We start from the raw sequence: 19,755 nt of genomic DNA on the forward strand, positions 1-19,755 counted from the left end.
TATGTCTGCATGGATTTCTATCCTGCAAACATATCCATTTATATTTTTAGCTAGTTTTGCATTGACAAACATTTGGTTGCTGCCTTTTCTTTTTTTTTTTCCTACTTAAACAATGCCTTGGCGTATATTCTTTTGCTTTTAAAAAGAAAGCCTCTCCTTCCAAACACTTACACACATAAATACTCAAAATATGTAACAAATAGTAAGACATGGCTATTGAACAATCAAAAAAGACATGGGCTTTAGGGCTGGAACAGGGTTCTGTGGACTCCACTCCTACTCTTGCACCAGGCATTAACCCTTAGTTGCCTAATCATGAGGAGGTCTGGGGGTACCAGAGGAGCTGGGGCAACCAAGGTGGCAGGGAGGACATTTGAACGGTTTGGAAAATGAATACAGTCGATCCTTGAATGATAATAGTTTGAACCATGCAGGTCCACTTATATGCTGATTTTTTTCAATAAATATAATGGAAAAATTTTTGAAGATTTGTGACAATTTGAAAAAACTCACAGCCTAACCATGTAGCCTAGGAACACCAAAAGAAATTAAGAAAAAGTTATTAAAGTAAGAGTATAGTATATAATACATATAAGATAAAAATACATGTTGATTGTATGTTATGGGTAAGGCTTCTGGTCAATAGTAGGCTATTAGTAGTTACATTTTTGAGGAATCAAAAGTTATACTAGGATTTCTGACTGCATGGGGTTCAGTGCCCCTATTGCCTGGCCTTGTTCAAGGCTCAACTGTATATATAACCAGTATGGTGGTATTTCAATATTTCAATGACTGCATGCCACCTAAACATCAGCCCTCTATTTCTAGTACTGTCCCATGAGGGAACCACTGTTAACTGGCTTTTTGGGGGTGTATACTTCCAGAAAAGTTCTGTGAATATGAATATACATAGAGTATACATAAAATCTCAAAAAATTTTTACATGAGAGTATACTTTACACAATATGCTACGTCTTTGCTCTTTTAACATAACAGGATATCTAGTAGCTACTTCTGTATTGACATAGATAGATCTACTGCATCCATAGTGACCTAATGTTGCATTGTATGGCTTTAAGACTATAGAGGGGTATGTGTGTGTGTGTGTGTGTGTGTGTGTGTGTGTGTGTGTGTGTCTATGCATGCACACCCATGTGTGATTTAGGATTCTTTCTCCCTATTCTTTTCCTTTCCTGTATTTCTCCTTGATGATTTTACCTGAGGTTCAGGTAGCTGAATGTGTCAACCAGTGACACTGTAGTCACCAGTGAGTAATTGAGCTTTCAGAAAGGTCACTGGTTAGTGATAATAGCCAGACGGAGAAAGTACATAAAACATTTCCAATGAGCTTACCTGGAATTGCTCAAAGATCTGTTTCTCCCATGTGGTCCTTTTCTAAGTCAAGAGTCTTAAAGGCATCACAATTTTATAGAAAACTGTTTCTCATCAACATAAAATTAGCATTCATTTTAGATGAAATCCAGAAGTTCCAGAACTTGAGACTTTGGTCATTCCAAGCGATTGAAAGGCCAAAACAGAAAATCCACAGTATGTGTAGGGTAGAGAGACAGACTTGCAGTAAATCCAGTCAAAGGCTTTTACAAAGGCTGAACTGGCGTGGGCACAACTTTCCCTTCTAAGGACAGTCCGGTTGAATCTTTCAGTATTGTAATGAAAGTCAAACTAGAGGAGAAAGTCAACCTTTCATTCAGATTCTCTTGATGTGGGCCTTGAGTTGTGAGGTTTGTCTTTGGGAGATGGTAGGTGAAGGTTTGTTTCTTTTATTGCTATGGAAACAGAATGGCAGCACCTCATTGGCTCAGGCACTCAGCTCTCAAAGAGAAGGCTGGAGAAGCAGCCAGCTAACAAATTCTCCAAGACATAAGACAATATATGCTTCAGATATACTTTCAGAGGGAGGTGCATGGGTGGCTCAGTCAGTTAAGCATCTGACTTCAGCTCAGTCATGATCTTGCAGTCCATGAGTTCGAGTCCTGCGTTGGGCTCTGTGCTGACAGCTTGAATCCTAGAGCCTGCTTCAATTCTGTGTCTCCCTCCCTCTCTGCCCCTCCCTTGCTCTCTCTCTTTCTATCTCTCTCAAAAATAAATAAAAATTTAAAAAAGATATACTTTCAGAGGAAATATAATTAAACAGCACTCCTAAACTTAATTGCCCTATGGCAGTAGTTGCTGGACAGGAGGAGGATTTTTAGTTCTTCTGTCATTTGCTTACAGAAACCTAAAACTCTAAAGTAGGCACTTTCTTCCTTGAATTTCAGGCTTTGAAATCTGTTAAAATACAAATCCCCTAGAGCAGTTGCCAAGGAATTTGAAAATTTTCCCCCTAATTTTCTTAAGTAGAAAAGCTGCTTTTTCTCATTGTAGGAAAAAAAACATGTATGCTTATGATAGACCACGGGCTTTCATTTTTATTCTACTGCAACTCACTGTAAGAGATATTTTACACATTTTATGATAAAAGTTGCATGAAATAATACCTTTATTAATGCTACTCTCATCTATTTTTTCTTCGATTTAAAATGAAAGTTCATTATAAATCCACTTGACTGATTTCATGATCCACTGATATGAACCCATATCACAAACCCATAGTTTACAAATCATTGTTATAAATCCATCCATTCATTTGACTTCACATTTATTATCTACTGTGTGCCATGTAAGGTGTGAGGATATACTCAGTTCCTGTGCCCATAGAACTTGAATGTTCATTTTTTTTTTTGAGAGAGAGAGAGAGAGACAGACAGACAGACAGAGTGTGAGAAGGGGAGGGGCAGAGAGAAACACACACACACACAAAATCCAAAGCAGGCTCCAGACTCTGACCTGTCAGGACAGAGCCCGATGAGAGTCTCAAACTCGTGGACTGTGAGATCATGATCTGAGCCAAAGTCGGATGCTTAACCAACTGAGCCACACAGGTGCCCCTCTGTGCCCATAGAACTTAGAGACTAGTGGGAAAGCAGTTTATCAATTCAATAAAAGCACAATGAAACTTACATTAAGGGTCTCACCAGATGCAGTGGAAGTGTACCAGCAGGGACTTCTAATGAGTCAGACAATTTTAGTCAGAGAAGGGATTTGGCTAGTTTTGCATATTAGAAAAATCATTTGGACTGCAACGTCAAGAAATAATTAGAGAGGCCAAGTCAGGAGGCAGGGAAACCAGTTAGGGGTATGCAGCAGTGGTCAGATGAGACACAATGGTGGCCTTGGCTGAGGGAGCTGCAGTAGGGATGGAGAAGGGAGGACACAGTAAGACTTGGTGATTGATCAGATGTCATAAGAAAAAGGAGGAGGCAATGCTGGTTCATGGGTTTCTAGCTCAAGCAATTGAGTAGATGGCAGTGGGTTTATTGAGATGAGAAAGTCTGGGGGATAAACAGGCTCAAGGGAGTAGATCGTGACTTTGGGCTTGGATATGTTGAGTTTGAGGTGCCAGGGAGACACCCAAGTGTTTGATGTCCATTATAGAGTTTGTTCCATGATTTGGGAGTTCAAAAGAAGAGTATGGGCCAGAAACATTTTAGGAGTCTTCAGGGTAGATTTAAAGGAAAGGAAGTGGATGAGATCACACAGTGGAAGGATGTCAGAAGAGAATAGTTTCTAGAAAAGAGCCCTGAGGAATACCACCAATATTTACCACAGTATTTCTTTCTTTTTTTTACCACAGTATTTCTTAAAGCATGGACCATGTTATAGTTCAAATGTGTATAATCATCATTTCAATGAAAGAAAAACGTTAATTAGTTTCATGAAACATGAAGTGTGTAAGTAGTGCTATGAAATTGATGCATACTCAGCAATGTCACTGGAGAATTGAGCGTTTTTCATCTTTCTGTCAAGTCAATCTCAGTGTGTCAACTGAGGGGAGCCTTGTGGTTACACTCTGGCTGCCCCAACTCCAAGCACCATGGGCAGACTAGATGAAGACAAACTTCAATAACAAGTTCAATAACAGGGAGGGAAAGAAGTTACAAAGAACAATGAGTAGATTTGACTCATCTGGTCAAATCCATCTCCATCTAAAAACCGGATAATCAAATACACTTGTGTGAAATTTTATATTTAAATACTTTCTCACAATTTAAAAGAAGCAGGATTTGGGTCTTGTGTAGAGGCTAACAGCAAAGATACAAAGGGAGCAGGCCCAGAAGGAAGTCATTTGACTGCGCCAAGTCTTAGCACTAATTACCACTACTTTAGGATTTTTGTTTCCTCCTTTCCTCTCTTTAGACATGAGCACACATTTGTCAGAAACAAAACTGCAGAGGGGAAGGAAATGAAGGCTGTTAGGGTCTAAGTGTTAACTGATCTTCTCTTGGATTGAATTTAGGGAAACTTTGGCATTGCACAAAAAGGCTCTTTCCAAAGACCCAGGAAGGGGACTGATGGTTCTAACAAGGTTCTTAGTAACTTTCCCCAAGCAATGTGTCTTAGTATTTGGAATGGAGGTATAGGAGGCCAGAATATCAACAGTATAAGAAACTAGAGGTTGAATAAATAAATGAGAGAAACTGTGACTTAAGAATCCAACTAGATCATCAAAATTAGTTTGCACACCGGGTTGGGAAATCCTCCAGTGTGACACACACACACCCTTGTGTGCTGCTGTAGCCCTAGTGAAGTGACAAATATGATCAGCCAGTGAGTACTTAGAGGCTTTCCATTCGGTTAGCCCTATTGGTGGCTTTCTGAGAATACTCTCGGTGTGGAAAAGACAGTGTTCTTTTAGGAAGCTTATCATTATCTCCAAGTTGCTCACTTTCCTTTCATCATTTCTTGTCTTTGACAATCTCATTTTAGGGTGCTATGCTAAGTGCCACTGACTCATTCAGCTGTTTCCAAATGGCCCCTCACCAGGTAGCCACAGGAATTATATAAGCACCTGCAGTGCCACTCTCACACCTAGAAAGAGGGGCCACTGCCCTGAGCCCTGGGCTTTAGAGGGTTCTGCATATCACAGGTATACTCAAAACCTAAGTTTATTAAAGAACACATAGGCACTTGATCTGGAGATCAGCGCTCAAACAGCAGGACCCACAACCCTAAACATCTGTTGTTCTCATCAGTAACATCATTCAGGATCCAGAGGAATGCTTCTTCACACTTCCTGTTCTTTTTCTTCAAAACAAAAGATGGCTGTGTCACAATGCTATGAAGATATTTGCCTTTCTCTGTCTGCCTCATTTCACTTAGCATAATACCCTCTAGGTCCATCCATGTTGTCCCAAATGGTAAGATTTCCTTTTTTTTTTTTTTTTTTTTTAAGACTGAGTAATATTTCATTGCATTCTTTACCCTTTCATCTATGGATGGATACTTGGCTTGCTTCCATATCTTGGAAATGGAAATATTGTAAATAATGCTGCAATAAGCATAGGGTGCATATATCTTTTCAAATTAGTGTCTTTGAGTAAGTACTCAGTAGTAGAATTACTGGATCATATGGCATTTCTTTCTTTCTTTCTTTCTTTTTTTTTTACAAATAGTTTATTGTCAAGTTGGTTTCCATATANGTATTTCTAATTTGTTGAGGAACCTCTATACTGTTTTCCACAATGGCTGCATTAATTTATATTCCAACCTACAAGACAGGAGGGTTCCTTTTACTCCACATCTTTGCCAACACTTATTTCTTGTCTTTCTGATAACAGTTATTCTGACAGGTGTGAGGTGATATCTCATTATGATTTTGACTTGCATTTCCTTAGTGATTAGTGAGGCTGACAATCTTTTCAGAGAAAGACAAATACTATATGATTTCACTTATATGTGGAATATAAAAAACAAAAGACATACAAAAACAGAAACAGACTCATAAATAAAGAGAACAAACTGATGGTTGCCAGAAGGGTGCCAATATGGAATGGGCAAAATAGAGGAAGGGGATGAAGAAGTACAAACCTCTAGATATAAAATAATCATGGAGATATAAAGTACAGTATAGGGAACATAGCCAATAATATTGTGATAACACTGTATGGTGGCAGATGGTGACTACACTTCTGGTGAGCACTGTATAATGCTTAGGATTGTCAGATCACTGTGCTGTATGCCTGAAATGAATATAACATTGTATGATTATATGTCAATGTATACTTTGATAATAATTTTTTTTTTCAATGCTAGGAATGTTTCTGGTTTGTGCTGCTGCTAAGGTCAGAGTCAGACAGTGCTTTGGAATTCAGGAGGGATAAGGGCAGTAGTAGTGAGGTGAGAGGAAAGGTAACTTGTAGAAAGTTCTCAGCAGGGATGCATAGATCCATGCATAATGAAATACTATTTTTCCGGTGGTGCTGAGCATACATTTTGCACTTCTTTTAATGTTTTAATTTGTAATTCCACAGGTACTTATATATTGGTGTGATACTTGGAAGACCTGCATATTGCAGCTGAAGAATATTTTACAACATGAATTCTGATTACCTTAACATTTATGTATATGTATATAGAGGCCTAGATGTAACATGAAACAGGCATGGTGCTAATTCTTCATATTATTGTATGGAATTGTTTGGATCTACAGATTCTCTTGAAAGATGCTGAAATAGCTTTTTAAGTGGTAGTGAATTACCTAACATTTTATAAAACTTAGTGGCCCTTTGTTGTAATGTTTAAATGTAATGTGAAAAATCTTACTTTTAAACAACTTTGTGATTTTTCTAAGAAGGCATGAAAAATAAATTTTATGGACCATTTTTTAAACTGTTTGACGTTTATGTATTTTTCTCTAATACCTCACATTATCTTTGGTGTACTTTCCTTACATTTTCTTAAAGCATAAACTCTTCATGCCTGCCAGCCAGTAGCTGTATTTTGTCATCTTTGTTATGTACAGCAACATTTGTTCCTTTGAAAATTCTATGGTATTTGGTGAAAACTCTATGGCATTTGGGCTTTTATTTTATAAAAACTAATAAAAAACAAAATTTGATGCTAGCATAACTCAAACTTAATATAGTAAAAACAGAGATGGAAATCAACAGAATGCCCTCAATTATTGCCCTCATCAGAAGGTTTTGGGACTTACACACATCTACTGCTCATCACTTGTGAAAGAAAACACAATTAAAGATGCTGAGAGGGACGCCTGGGTGGCCCAGCTGGTTAAGCGACCGACTTTTGATGTCTGCTCAGGTCATGATCTCATGGTTCATGCGATAAAGCCCTGTGTTGGGTTCTCTGCTGACAACGTGGACCCTGCTTGGGATTCTCTCTCTCTCCTCTCTCTCTGCCCCTCCCCTGCTGTCTCTCTCAAAATAAATAAATAAACTTAAATAAAAAAAGATGCTGGGGATATCACTAAATTTTGTACCAAAGGAAAAAAAAAACAGAAAAAAATGTTGTATGAAAGAATTAGAGATTCATACTTCACTTCTCATAAAATGCTCAGAATTCTAAAAGGATATAAAATGCATTTAAAAAAAAAACAATTGTGAAAGAGAAAAGAGAACACCAAAGAACCTTTTCTACTAGAATCCAACAATTTTCAAATTTAGTCTTTTGGAAATAGCTTTTTTTTTTTTTCCCCTTCTTCTTCTCTTCTCTTTTGTAAAGTAGACTCCACACCCAGGGCAGGGCTTGAACTCATAACCCTGAGATCAAGAATGAGATTGAGTCAAATGCTCCACCAATGGAGCCCCCCAGGTTCCCTTTCATCTTTCTTTCTTTCTTTCTTTCTTTCTTTCTTTCTTTCTTTCTTTCTTTCTTTCTTTCTTTCTTTTCTTTCTTTTTCTTTCCTTTCTTTCTTTCTTTCTTTCTTTCTTTCTTTCTTTCTTTCTTTCTTTTCTTTCTCTTTTTTTTTCTTTTTCTTCCTTCCTTTCTCTCTTTCTCCCTTCCTTCCTTCCTTCCTTCCTTCCTTCCTTCCTTCCTTCCTTCCTTCCTTTTCTTTCTTTTAAGATATAGAAGTTTATTGAATACACTGCAAAGTAGTGTTGGGCATGACAGCAAAGGAGAGACTGTCTGTAGTGAGGCAGTGGTGAGGGGCCACAGTTGTAGGGTGAAGTGAGGGAGTATAGAAACATATGGAATTTTCTCTCTCTCTCTCTCTTTTTTTGTAATCTTAGGGACTGTATCTGTAATTGATCAGTTATGGCTTATGGCTATTTCGAGGTGGGCTGCTTAATGAGACTCTTTGCATTCAGCTTGGTGATGGCTATGGGCCCTTTTGCCTTGCTCAAGCTATTCCTAAAAGGGGCCTCTATATTCCTCCCTGACAGACTGACAATGACAAATTTTTGGCATTTAGAGGTCTTATCTTTAGTGGCTTCTTCCTGCTAAATGAGGGGCACAGAGATGTCTCTACCTATAGGTCAATATTGGTCAGTTGGGAATTTATGTGTAGGAATTATGAAAGGCAGAGGCAGCTGAATCCAAGGTAGACAACATGCATGAATTTCTCTGAGTAGAAAGGATCATTTTGTTGGCTTGAAGTTATGGTAGTGAAGGAATCTTGGTACCAGGTGGAGAGACATCAGAAAAGACAATGCAATAAGATTATTATTATTGCTATGAGAAAGAGAGGCCTGAATAAATGGCCTTTGATAGCTGACCAAAATCCTCCAGTTCAAGAGTTTAACCAATTAAAAAAGAGAAATCGATCCTTTAAAGTGCCAATTTGAGTATTCATGTCTTCTAGTAAACTTTTCACATTAATATGGTAATCTGGAGTAACATAACATGTTTTTTTTTTAATTTTTAAAATATTTATTTTTGAGAGAGAGCGAGAGCGTGAGAGGGAGAGAAGACAGAGGGTGAGTGGGTGAGTGGGGGAAGGGCAGAGAGAGAGGTAGACAGAATCTTTGTTTTTTTTTTTTACAAATAGTTTATTGTCAAGTTGGTTTCCATNATCATATAGATGAACCACATCTTCTTGATCCATTCGTCCGTTGATGGACACTTTGACTGCATCTCAAGGAAGAAACTATGGTTTATTAAAACAGAATATCACGGGGGCGCCTGGGTGGCTCAGGCAGTTAAGTATCTGACTGCAGCTCAGGTCATGATCTCTCTCAAGGGAGACACAGAATCTTTTTTTTTTTTAATTTTTATTTATTTCTAGGAGAGAGAGAGACAGCGTGAGCAGGGGAGGGTCAGAGAGAGAGGGAGATACAGACTCTGAAATAGGCTCCAGGCTCTGAGCTGGCAGTCAGCACAGAGCCCGACACGGGGCTCGAACCCACGAACTGCGAGATCATGACCTAAGCGAAAGTCGGACGCTTAACCGACTAAGCCACCCAGGCGCCCCAAGGGAGACACAGAATCTTAAGCAGGGTCCAGGCTGTGCTGTCAGAATAGAGATCAACATGGGGCTCGAACTCACGAACCGTGAGATCATGACCTGAGCTGCAGTCAGATACTTAACTGCCTGAGCCACCCAGGTGACCCCGTGACATTCTGTTTTAATAAAGCATAGGTTCTTCCTTGAGATGCAGTCAGGATATCAAGAGCCACTTTGTTTGGAGAGCTATCTTTTGAATTTATCAGTGACTACATGTTGGTCTTAGTTAAAGGTGCCACTGTATGCTTGGCTAAAGCCTCTCTTTGCAATTTTATATCAATAGAGGCAGCTTCTGGGACAAATATGGCTAAGGGAGAAAACCACCAAGGAGCCCTCTTTATTTGATGTCTAATCTTTTAAAAAACATTTTTTTAATGTTTTTTTTTTATTTATTTCTGAGAGAGAGCGAGCAAGTGAGCGAGCAGGGGAAGGTCAGAGAGAGAGGGAGATACAGAATCTGAAGCAGGCTCCAGGCTCTGAGCTAGCTGTCAGCACAGAGCCCGACACGGGGCATAAACCCACGAACCGTGAGATCAATGACCTGAGCTGAAGTTGGACGCGTAACTGACTGAACCACCCAGGTGCTCCTATTTGATGTCTAATCTTAACAATATCCCAATTGTGAGGAATCACTGGCAAGTGGGAGAAGACCTATATGAGGGTATGGGCATCCCCAAGCGCATCATTGAACCCATTCATAAGGAAAGTGAGGCCAGCTATTATTTCCATAAGTCCATATTTAACCCCCTGGAGTGGGATCCATTCTGACTCTTAAGGAGCAATTTTGTCATCGCAGCCATACAGTATTGGTCAAGGTGATAGCTGAGTTATAAAATGAGTCCATCCATTTTCTAGTTGTTGCAATACCATAGGCTCATTATTCTGTTATTATCCCCACAAAATAACAAGCATGAAGACTGTCTATACGTGAGCTACTGTGACACTTTCTCTGAAGTTTATCTCTAGTTGTCTAGCTTAGCTAAACAATAAACATTTAAAGACAATCAGAACTAAAATTTAACCTCTGCAGAAGTGTGCTATTGACAGTGTGGAGGTTCCTCAAAAAATTAACAATAGAACTCCCCTATGACCCAGCAATAGCACTGCTAGGAATTTACCCAAGGGATACAGAAATGCTGATGCATAGGGACACATGTACCCCAATGTTCATAGCAGAACTTTCAACAACAGCCAAATCATGGGAAGGGCCTAAATGTCCATCAACGGACAACCGGATCAAGTAGATGTGGTTTATCTATACAATGGAATACTACATGGCGATGAGAAAGAATGAAATCTGGCCATTTGTAGCAACGTGGATGGAGCTCGAGGGTGTTCTGCTGAGCAAAATAAATCAGGCAGAGAAGGACAGATACCATATGTTTTCACTTATAAGTGGAACAGGAGAAACTTAACAGAGGACCATGGGGGAGGAGAAGGGGAAAAAATAGTTAGGGAGAGGGAGGGAGGCAAACCATGAGAGACTCTTGAATGCTGAGAACAAACTGAGGGCTGATGGGGTGGGGGGAGGAGAAGGGGGAGGTGGGCATGGAGGAGGGCACTTGTTGGGATGAGCACTGGGTGTTATATGGAAACCAACTTGACAATAAACTATGAAAGCAAAAAGTGGCAAACAAACAGAAAGAAGTGTGTTATTGAAATATAATTTCTCTCTAAATGCACCCTATTTCCAGAGGTAGCCAAATCAAGACTAATTCGTTTAAAAAAACAAGTCCAATTTTAATGAACTTGGCCTAATTATTTACATAAGCTCAGCAAGAATATTGATTGATCATATAGAGTCTTTTAAAATTTGCTTTGCTAGAACTTTTTTTTTCTTCTTTAAAAAATTGTTTATTTCTTTATTTTGAGAGAAAGAGAGTGCACATGTCAGCAGGGGAAGGACAGTGAGAGAGGGAGAGAGAGACTCTCAAGCAGGCTCTGCACTGTCAGGACAGAGCCGGACATGGGGTTCGACCTCACAAAACTTGAGATCAAGACCTGAGCGAGAAAATCAAGATTTGGTCACGTAACTGACTGAGCCACCCAAGTGATGGAACTTTTCATAAGGAATCTTGAGACTGAACTTTTAATACACTCTTGAAGCCAGAACCCAAGCAAAATACTTACCATCAGACATGCCTGCAATATCTGTAGATTTGGGCAAATTCCTCTTCTCGAGATCCCCAAAATATCCTAAGGATGCCCCTGCTAGGATGTGACATTCCTTACTTATCTATCTGGTAAGGCTGCTGGGAACTCTGTAAGCTAGGTATCAGGCCAACATATCCATGGGATTCTATTGGCTTCATAAAGTCAACCTTAATTCCTTACAGCAGTCTGGTTATATCTGAATCTATGCATGTCTCTTGCAAATATGACATTCCAGTGAAAACTTTGGTAATATAACCAATGTTTCCAATGGTCTCTTGTTGCAAGGAGAATAGATTCTCATTGAACTTAGGCAACTAATTATAATTGCTGCGTAACAAAGAATACTCACTGAGAGTCTCTGAATTTCAGAGGGTTCAGGTAGGGAGAAAAGTTAAATGTTTTGGTTTGTTTTCAAAGGACTACTTCATCACATTTCTGTAAGTCAGAGATATTTTAAGAGAAAACTTTCTCAATCTGGAAGAGCAAACATTAGAGAACTAGCAATGATTCAAACAAAAACTAGAAAAACTTTAATCTTCCATAATTCATTCAGTCCCATGTTATTAATTCTAGTTGTTTGGATACAGCTTTTTTTGTTGGTTCTGGAAATTCTTACCCAGTTCAGTTTTATGATCTTAAAGATATAAAATACCTGTATTTGTTCCCGCAAAAAGTCCTTTCCATGAATCTCTTTACAGAAAAAAACTCATTTCACAAGAGCATCAGCACAATAACTATAAGTGACCAAAAAACCCCTTAGAAATGGACATGGTTAAAGATCTGAGAGTTCCTTATAATGCAACTGACAAGGAAATCCAGTTATTTCTGTGACACAGAACATTTCCATACTTTAAATAATGACCTTATGCCAGAACATATTGAAACTTTAAGGATTTTATGTAATTTCTAAGACAGTTATTTACCCATTCAATACAACCTAAAGCTTATCATCATTTATTTGACAGTGCTTCCCAAGTAACTTAACATACCAAATAAACAAGCCTAATTAGTAAAAAACAAAAACAAAACAAACCCACTTCATTTACAACTTAAATCTCTGGGAAGTTTATTATAACCCTCAGAAAGTTTTAAAGCACATACCTAAATAGGATTATAGATCATTAAAGAACTGATAAAGACACAACATAAAATCTTTGGTTTTCTGGGCAGCTAAAGAAAATAAAACATCTTTGTTTCATTTTCTTATCAAGAGCAGACCAACAATCCAAGGAAACTTTGTCTTCTAACAGAAAGAAAAGCAGAGTTTCATTCAATCTCATACCAGTATACTTTTAAAACCCATTCATTTCAACTTTAGTTCATCTTGATCACACATAAAATTCTTCTCTAGAGCTTTCCCTTCACAGACCTTCTACAATGTTTTTGCATTCAGATTTTTGTCGAAAGTCTTTTCTCTCCAAACAAGTATTCTCATTTTCGAACAAAATTACCTTCCTTTCCCCCTAAACAAAAACGTATTCTCATTCCTTATACCTTTCTTACATATCTACTTTCCTACAGAGTTGCTTTCCTTATCATTTCCCTCAGTCTTAATTACATATAACAGAATTCTAACTCTTAGGATCTTAGTCTCCAGCAAAAACTAAATAGTAACTAGTTGTGAACTATTACATTAGAATCCTTCAGACTGGCAAATTTATAAATACATCTCATAATTGTTAGGAACATGCATTTTTTTTCATAGTACAATCTTTCTTTTTTTAAGTTTATTTTTGTTTTGAGAGAGAGATGGAGACCAAGCATGGGGAGGGGTCAGAAAGAGAGGGAGACAGAATCGCAACCAGGTTCCGTGCTGCCAGTGCAGAGCCCGATGTGGGGTTCACACTCACAAACACTGAGATCATGACCTGAGCCAAAGTCAAACTGACTGAGCCACTCAGGCACCCCCATAGAACAACCTTCCAGTAAGAAACAAAACATGTTTTCCAACGGACCCAAGTATCTTTATGTTCTGTGTAAGAAGTCAAAAGCAGACAAACTTATGTTTAATAACTAATGCTTTAGTGTTTTCTCTTATTTGGAAAAGACTTAATATCTAATGAATTCAATCTGACTTATCATTTAACTTAGCATACCTCAAAGTTTCAGGTTTGATAGCCATCCACAGGGTCTGACAGCCATGAAACTGAGTAAGACACATTCTACAGTTACTGCAGAGATTGGGATTTGGGGACAATGCCATGAAGTCTTGCATATATGGGACTTTTGACCATTTGGAGGAGTTCCAGCAAAAGAAATCAAGCAGGAAAATAGTGTTATATGAAAAGGTTCATGAACAGGTCATACCTCTTGACTGGGGAGTTTGTATCAAGATCAGGAAACATTACATAAAAAATATGAGACTTTTTTTCAGGATTTGGGTGTCAAATTTATTTCAGTTCTTAAGAACATAGCCCAACGGTGAGTCCAATGGAATAGAGAGGGGTTTGTCCCATAGTCAAAAAGACTGACTGCCAATTCCCAAAGGGGTATTCCACCACAGGGAATGGAGCTCTAGTTTTGTGGTCACCATTTCAGTCAGCGTAAACCAACAACCTGAAAAAGGACTGGGCTTTATATGGGGCAACTGACTCTACTGCGGTGTTCTGCCAAGGAGAGGGTTGCAGCAAGTGCAATAGCAATCCTGCTAGGGTGTCCCTGCAACAGAGAAAGCTGGACACCTGGTGGCCAGTTAGGGTCAGAAAAAGAAGAGGGGAAGGACTTACCACTCAGATGCATACCCATATGTTTTGCCTATAGATCAATCAAGATGGCAGCTGGATCTGTGGGAACAAAGAAGGGGGAGGGGATTTTCCAAAATAAGCATGTTGGGAATAGAGACTTGAGAAGAAACAGAGTGGGAGGGGAGAGAAAAGGGGTCCTTTGCCCTCACAGGCACCAGCAGTCTGACTTGTTCACCCTCACACCTTTAGACCATTCCAGGGAGTTGTCCTGGCCAGAAATCTTCAGTTGTCTGAGGGGTACTAGGGTTAGACCACCAAAGGGTTAAAAAGAGAAAGGAGAGGGAGGGAAGGGTCCCTATGAAAGGCAAGAGAGAAAATCTATCACCCTTTTGGGCAAGGACAGCCCAGTGGGTTCCCTGTGGGACTTTGGATCCTGACTGAAGAGTAACTAACCTCTGCCAGAGGTTGTCAGTTTCTCAAGGAGTACTAGAATTGGTCCACTGAGGTAAAGTCCTGAGAATTCCTAGGGAATCTGGTAAGAGTCCTGGGCCAGCAGAGGGTCACCAAATGTGGTGTGCTACAATCAGGTGGGGCAAGTGGCATGGGCAGTGAAAGCATTCACCCAAGGCAGAACAAAAGATAAAGCAGTTGACTGAATACTCCACAAGGGGGTGCAAGCAGGACAGCAAAGGAGAGACTGTCTGCTGGAAACAGTTTCTAAATAGCTAAGAGTATCAACAGTTAAGTTGTGGACTATAGGAAAAGAATTGCTTTGGTCTTTTCAAATTAAAGACCTGCAATGATGTTTTATTGCTGTTACTTTGGTAAGGAAACAATATGGTATACATAGACACTCCATGTATTGTTTTTAAAAAAAATCTCAGAAAATACAGTAAGATCTGTTTACTACATACGATTTATAATTGGCTTGGCTTGTATTGGTTTGGGAAATAGAGGTTTTCTGTACCAAAACCGACATAATAGAAAGGAAAGCCGGGGCGCCTGGGTGGCTCAGCTGGTTAAGCATCCGACTTCGGCTCAAGTCATGATCTCATGGTTCATGGGTTCGAGCCCCGCATCGGGTTCTGTGCAGGCAGCTCAGAGCCTGGAGCCTGTTTCAGATTCTTTGTCTCCCTCTCTCTCTGCCCCTCCCCAGCTCATGCTCTGCCTCTCCGTGTTACAAAAATAAATAAAAACTATTAAAAAAAAAAAAAGGAAAGCCTCAATGCAGGATAATCTGTAAAGAGCACTGGGACAAAAACACAGAAAGACAAACAAGTTTAAGAAGATATTTATGTTTATTATCTGATTTACATTTGACAAAGCAAAGGTAGGTGCACTGAGAGTTGTTTGACAAAGTCAAGCCCTAGATATCAAACAATAGTATTTCCCTGGCTGCCCCAGTGGGCACTTTTGACACCACTCCTGGGCAGCTGTGCTCTGCAATGCAACCACTCAGCTGTTGACACTGTGGTGTTGCACTTGGGAGGCAGGCCTGGGGGCATCTGACATCAAAGGAGTGGACCATTAACACTTGAGAGCTCTAGTTCCAGATGTCAAAAGTCAAAGTTAGTAACCAACAAGTACTAATTATGTATCAAAACAGTCAAAAAAAATAGCAGACTTTGAATACCGTACAAAATACATCTTTAACAGAGAACAGGCTCTTGTTGTGAGCTGCCTCTTATTTCCTCCCTTTATCAAAGTCTGTTCATTCATGTCAAATCAAGAACATGGAGTATAAAACTTAAAAAAACAAAAACAAAAACACCTACTTTAATGATGGTCATGAAGTTCTCTCTAAGACCAATGCCTAAGGCTGTTTACATAAGATTTGAGATCATGGTAATTCAGGAAAACTTCATTCTGAGCCCACGAAGGTATCCCTCCTATAGACAGTAGGATACTCAGAAATACCTGAAGTATAATCACTCAGAACCTTCCTAAAGGGGCNTGAATTTTCATATACTGGCATAAAAGTACATACACAGTTGATACAGAAAAACTAAAATGTGAACAGTACTAAAGTGTAACAGATAAAGTAGGGAGAAACTACAAGGCTCCAGGTCTTCTTACTATAAATTTGCACACAGGTTTGTTAGAATAGAGATTCTCAGGCTGTACCAAAAATGATTTTAGGAGGGATCTTTAAAAACAGTAAAACCCAATTTCCAAACATTCATTTCCAGAGACAAGCATGCACCAGTATACAAATCATTATGTTTCTGGTGAAACAGTAACATCAATCTAGTTTTCAAAAACTTAAGTGTGGTTCTCTTTAATTAGATGTGCTTATTTGGCTATGAATATGCCCTCACCCTGCCTCCAAAATGATCATTTTAACATCAGTTATTAAAAAAGTATACTAATTATATATAACACTCCAAAATCTAGCTTAGTTTACAGCTATTTATAAAATATACATAAGTCTGATCATTTAATAACTTTGTACTACTCTCTGTCCTACATTTTCCCACTTCCTGATGTTTATTTGAAACTGGCAAAAGGAAGATTATTTTCTTAGAGAATAAATAAAAAGCTTTAAGAATTGGCTAAAATAAACACCCCAGAGTTACTTTATGAAGTGATACTCAAATACTATTTTTTAAAAAGTGAATTTGAATATTTTGGAAATTTAAACATCTTTAAACAAGGAATTCTTCTGGTTAATGCCTACCATATTCAGGGACACTTATGTTCACTTATGGTAGAGACCTGCCGGAGTCCTTTCTGAGCATGTTAACGTAAGGTCTGCTGACCTCAGCATGACTGACAAAAGGGGAGAGAACGGGGAGAGGGCATTTTCACTTTCTGTTTTTAAAAAATTTGGAAAAGTTTTATTAAACTTCTAAAAAGCATGGTAAACTCACACATTCTTACCATGCTTACATGTGGGTTTTTTTTACCCTTCTGAACACATAGCTCTTTATGTAGGAGAGGCACCTCAAGAGGAGAAAGTAAGGACCCTCTGCAGGCATGAGAAAGGTGTATCAGTGGGAATCAAAGGAACAAGACCCGCACCAAGAACGCTTCAGAAAACTGCCTTTCGGTTAAGTCAGAAGTAAGAGCAAAACATCTGCAAATTAAGCACTAAAGAGATCAAGTAATTAATATTTGCCTCCCATTTTCAAAAACAAAATAATTAGCCTCTTCCCTCATCTCTTCTCTATCATGCCTTTCATATAATGGTATTTTTTTTTTTTTTCTGAACTGTATTGCCTAGAGAAAGCCATATCATCTGATAATTAGCAACAGTTTGCAAAACAGATCTGTTTCTTCTCAGTTCACAGCCTTGTGTCACACTGCTAAATGCTGAAACCTGATTCCCGAGTTTCACTTTGCCATTTCATAGAATGTGTCTTAAAAGAAAGATTCCCAGAAATAAAGCAAAAACTTTGACTTCCCCATTAAAAAGTTCATTCTCTAATTCTACAGATATCAAGAAAAAGGCAGATGTGCTTTAATTTTACATTAAAAAAAACCACACTCTCAAAGCAAGCACCTGGGTTTTACTTTAGCTTATAATAATTTAATATGCCTGAGAAATTTTGTGCAAATACATGTCATCTTTAATGAAAAATACATATAGCACTTTGGAAAAAGTTTAGTTGCAACTAACTTTCCTTACGAAAAAACGGACAGACATAAATATACAACATTCCCTAATTCCTATTGATTGCACTTCTGGTTTAACCCCTTCCAGTCTCCAAGGAAATCTGAAAGCCATGTAATTATGTACATATTCCTTGGCCACGGTACTTATCTAAATAAAATACTTTGAAAACAAGTTTCCTTGGTTCCAACTTACCCATATTTTCCTTCTTAAAGTAAATCCTTATCCCTCAATTCATGTTGTTTTTTGGGAGGTGTATAAAAATACAAATTTAAAAATGAATTTTTATTAATCACAAATAGAAAAGGAATTTGGGTGTTTTGGGCTCCCAGTGGCACAAAGGCTTGAAAAAAGAAAGCAAAAAGAGAGTCGCCACAATTCTGATTTTTTGAAAAAGATAAAATTCTTTGCTTGCTAATGCTGTGTATATACCATTTGGTGGATATGTAATTTAACCAGATATTAACAGGGTAAAACATAAAAGCATCTTCTTTGTCTCAGCAGTAACAGGCAGGGCTTACTCCAGCAACCCCACGGTACAGCTTTTTATAGGCAATGGTCACAGCTGCTCCCTTCCTCTTCCCATCTCCTAGCCTGGGATCTTCCTGCTTTTGCTTACTAACAGTAAATGTGCTACCAAGTTCAGTATTTCTGGTATATTTTGATATTACTGAATTTATTGTCTAGTCACTTTTTATTTTCAAGATAGAAACATTCAACTGAAGGAGTATATTAAAACTTTTCTTTCTTTTTTGCCTCCAAACATTCATTACTCATTCATCTATACTTAAAATTTATTAGACCTCATTCATTAGGGGCTCATCTCAATTCCATTTCCATTCTTCCACTTTCCCCTTTCCACATTCACAACCCATCTGCAACATTCCTTGTCTCTCAGTCTGACCAGACTACATGTATCAGTGCAAATCTATCCTTCATGTGCTAATTTAAGAGATCAGCTAATTGCTGAACCTCAGTCTTCCTTCAGAACATCCATTTTCGGTGAGGGTGTGCAAACTGGGGTGCCAAAGCTACCCATCATGACTGGAAGACTCTGATTTCTCCTCAGTCCACTCAATAAATTGCTACCTGAATTTAAATAAATAGCAGAGTCTGGTCTTTTAATTTCTGCCTCTTGGCTTCTTCCATTTTCCTGTGCATTAGGGGTTTTGATTACTCTGGCTATCCCCAGTCTCTTGAGCCTGTCCACTAAGTTCATCTTCAACTGGCCAACATCAGGAGGGTTCCGGGAAGGTCTCAAACCATACATCTCCTGGAGGAATGTTTCAGCTGGTCGGGAGGCCAAAAAATTTTCAGAGAGATGCACTCGAGGCTCAAAGGGTAAAGGAGAAGAGCAGGGTGAATGAGATGGTGAATTTGGTGGTGTGGAAGGAATAGCCAGGGCTTTAGGAATAGGCTTGAAGAAGGCATTCTCTGAAACTGGGCTGTGATACACTTTAGCAGAAATGCCTCGTTCCTGTAGAAGTTTGGCCAAGCTCATGGTGCTGCTGAAGGTTATAGTGGAATCTCGTCGGTTGGTAATAGATTCACCAATGCTGAGTCTATAGGACATAGCAGGAGAATTCACCGCTGTGTTTGATGAACTGCTACCAGTACTTCCACAGGATAATGAAGGGAATCCAGAGCTTTGAAAAGAAAAAGGAAAGAAAGAAAGAAAAAAAGAAGAGAGAGGGATAAAAATAAAAGTAATTTCTAAAACAGCATTTAAAGTAATCACATTATTTATCCATAGTAAATACAGAGGAACAGGCAATGTATCAATAACTGAACTCTGTGGAAATATCTGAAGAGTAAGAATTTTGAAATGTTACTTCAATGATTGGTTAATTGTAATTTATAAAAATGAAACGGGCGCCTGGGTGGCTTAGTCGGTTAAGCGTCCGACTTTCGCTTAGGTCATGATCTCGCGGTTCGTGGGTTCGAGCCCCGCGTCAGGCTCTGTGCTGACTGCCAGCTCAGAGCCTGGAGCCTGTTTCAGT

The 19,755-nt window shown here is 38.8% G+C and overlaps 2 protein-coding genes across 2 annotated transcripts in view; both read right to left on the reverse strand.

Moving 5' to 3' along the window:
* The window catches only part of FLACC1 (flagellum associated containing coiled-coil domains 1), a 38,508-nt gene extending 36,760 nt beyond the window's left edge, over positions 1 to 1,748 (reverse strand). The window contains exon 1 of the mRNA XM_077747603.1: positions 1,354 to 1,748. The gene's annotated coding sequence lies outside the window, so the exon portion shown is untranslated. The remainder of the gene's footprint in view (positions 1 to 1,353) is intronic.
* Positions 1,749 to 16,102: 14,354 nt separating this feature from the next.
* TRAK2 (trafficking kinesin protein 2) overlaps positions 16,103 to 19,755 on the reverse strand; it is a 59,523-nt gene continuing 55,870 nt past the window's right edge. Inside the window, exon 16 of the mRNA XM_077747570.1 lies at positions 16,103 to 19,401. Within this exon, the coding sequence (XP_077603696.1) occupies positions 18,729 to 19,401 (673 nt within the window). The 3' untranslated portion in view covers positions 16,103 to 18,728. The remainder of the gene's footprint in view (positions 19,402 to 19,755) is intronic.

Source organism: Crocuta crocuta, unplaced genomic scaffold, assembly GCF_008692635.1.
Source record: "Crocuta crocuta isolate KB4526 unplaced genomic scaffold, BGI_CrCroc_1.0 scaffold159, whole genome shotgun sequence".
Taxonomy (NCBI): Eukaryota; Metazoa; Chordata; class Mammalia; order Carnivora; family Hyaenidae; genus Crocuta; species Crocuta crocuta.